At 35.2% G+C, this 1,680-nt stretch overlaps 1 protein-coding gene across 1 annotated transcript in view; it reads right to left on the reverse strand.

Annotated features, from left to right (window-relative positions):
• Positions 1-1,680, reverse strand: part of LSM3 (LSM3 homolog, U6 small nuclear RNA and mRNA degradation associated) — a 10,438-nt gene that overhangs the window by 6,946 nt on the left and 1,812 nt on the right. The window contains exon 2 of the mRNA XM_019646030.1: positions 1,004-1,114. Coding sequence (XP_019501575.1) covers positions 1,004-1,114 — 111 coding nt within the window. The remainder of the gene's footprint in view (positions 1-1,003; positions 1,115-1,680) is intronic.

A 1,680-nucleotide genomic window follows, 5' to 3' on the forward strand; every position in this document is an offset into this window, starting at 1 on the left:
GTGAGCTGTCAAGAGCGGCCGTCCAGTGGCTGGCGACTGATCTGCCTCACCCGGGAAGAGCGCAATGATACCAACATGGGCCAGTGTAGCAACGTCCTCCACAACTAGACTGAGGAACAAAAGGACAGCAACTTGTCTGTTCCCCTCCCCCAATTCCCCAATAAAATCTTAAAAAAAGAAGAGGCAAAATCTTCAATTACTCTCTTTATGAATAAATGGATAAATGGGACCACTTTAAAGAACCTATCCTACAAAAATATTTGTAGATGCACACAAGTAAATATATATGAAAATGTTTACTGCAGCATTATTTATAATAACAAGAAATGAAAAACAATCTAAATATCACTATTACCATATAAAGAATTCTATGTAGTCATTAAAAAGAATGAAGGAGATTTATATGCACTCATGATCAATGATTTCCAAGATTAAGTGAAAAAGGAAGATGTCCAAATATATGTATAGCAAAACCCCATTTATTTTAGTGGTGGCATAGTGCAAATATATATATATATGGACACATATTATAAAAAATATGTGTAAATATACAGAAAAGATCTTAAAGACTATAGGTTCAATTTTTAACAGTGGTTACCAATAGAAGAAATGGAATTTCTCCTTTTACTGAATCTATTTCTGTGCTGTTTAAAGTTTTTTTCACAACACAAATCTATGTTTTTAATCTATGTCAATAACTTAAAAAAACAAATAAGAATGGAGAATAAATGTTATTTACAAATAAACAGAAGGGGAAAAAAATGAAAGATGAAAATGTTCTTTAGTAAACACATTATTTCTGTTAAGAGAAAAAAATGTTAAAAATATGAATAAAATACAGTTGTGTTTGTCTTATAGAAATATGGGTAGCTTCCACCTCCCTCTCCTCTACGTTCAAAATACTGTTCCACAGTGGACAGTTTTTACATTTCTAAGGGGTAGGGGTAAGGAGGGAAAACAAAGAAATAACATGATTTCAAGGTAATTTAATAAATTTACTTACATGTAATCTACCTCGAAGCTCTCTGTCATTTCTCATTTTCACATAAATTCGCTCATCCAAGCTGAGCCTGATGAGATCCAGGGGCTCTTCTACAGTGTTGGTAGTTTGTTGCTGATAAAAGAAACAAGCTTAATAATACAGTACTAGAGAGAGAGCAATGTTTGAATCGTTCTGACACTGCGTTGACTGTGGGCAAGTAACTTAACCCCTCTATGCTTTCCTTAGTCTTCTATCCAGTAAAATGTGGATAACAGTGCCTACCAAATACCATTGTTGTGAGGCTTATATGACATATATGAAGGCTTAGAACAGTACCTGGCACATAGTAAGTGCTATATAAATGAAGACTGGAACATACACAGGAAGGAGTTATACAGCATAATAATCATGACTATGTTCCCTCAAAATCCAAACTGCCTGACACAATTTCAGGATATAAGGAGTCACTCTCAGGGACTTTAGCTTTATCTCAAATATCATTTAGTAATCTGAATAACACTGACTTAATAACTACTACACACTAGTCAGAATGCTAAGCAGAGATGAAGATTTGAGGGAAGATTAGGAGTTCAGTACAGGGCAGGCTGAGTTTAGGGTGCCAACTGGCCAATAAGGTGAGTATACCCAGCAGGCAGTATAGAATACTGGCTGAAAGCACTGGCTTTGGTGTCAGGCAG

This window comes from Hipposideros armiger, unplaced genomic scaffold (genome assembly GCF_001890085.2).
Source record: "Hipposideros armiger isolate ML-2016 unplaced genomic scaffold, ASM189008v1 scaffold_96, whole genome shotgun sequence".
Classification (NCBI taxonomy): Eukaryota; Metazoa; Chordata; class Mammalia; order Chiroptera; family Hipposideridae; genus Hipposideros; species Hipposideros armiger.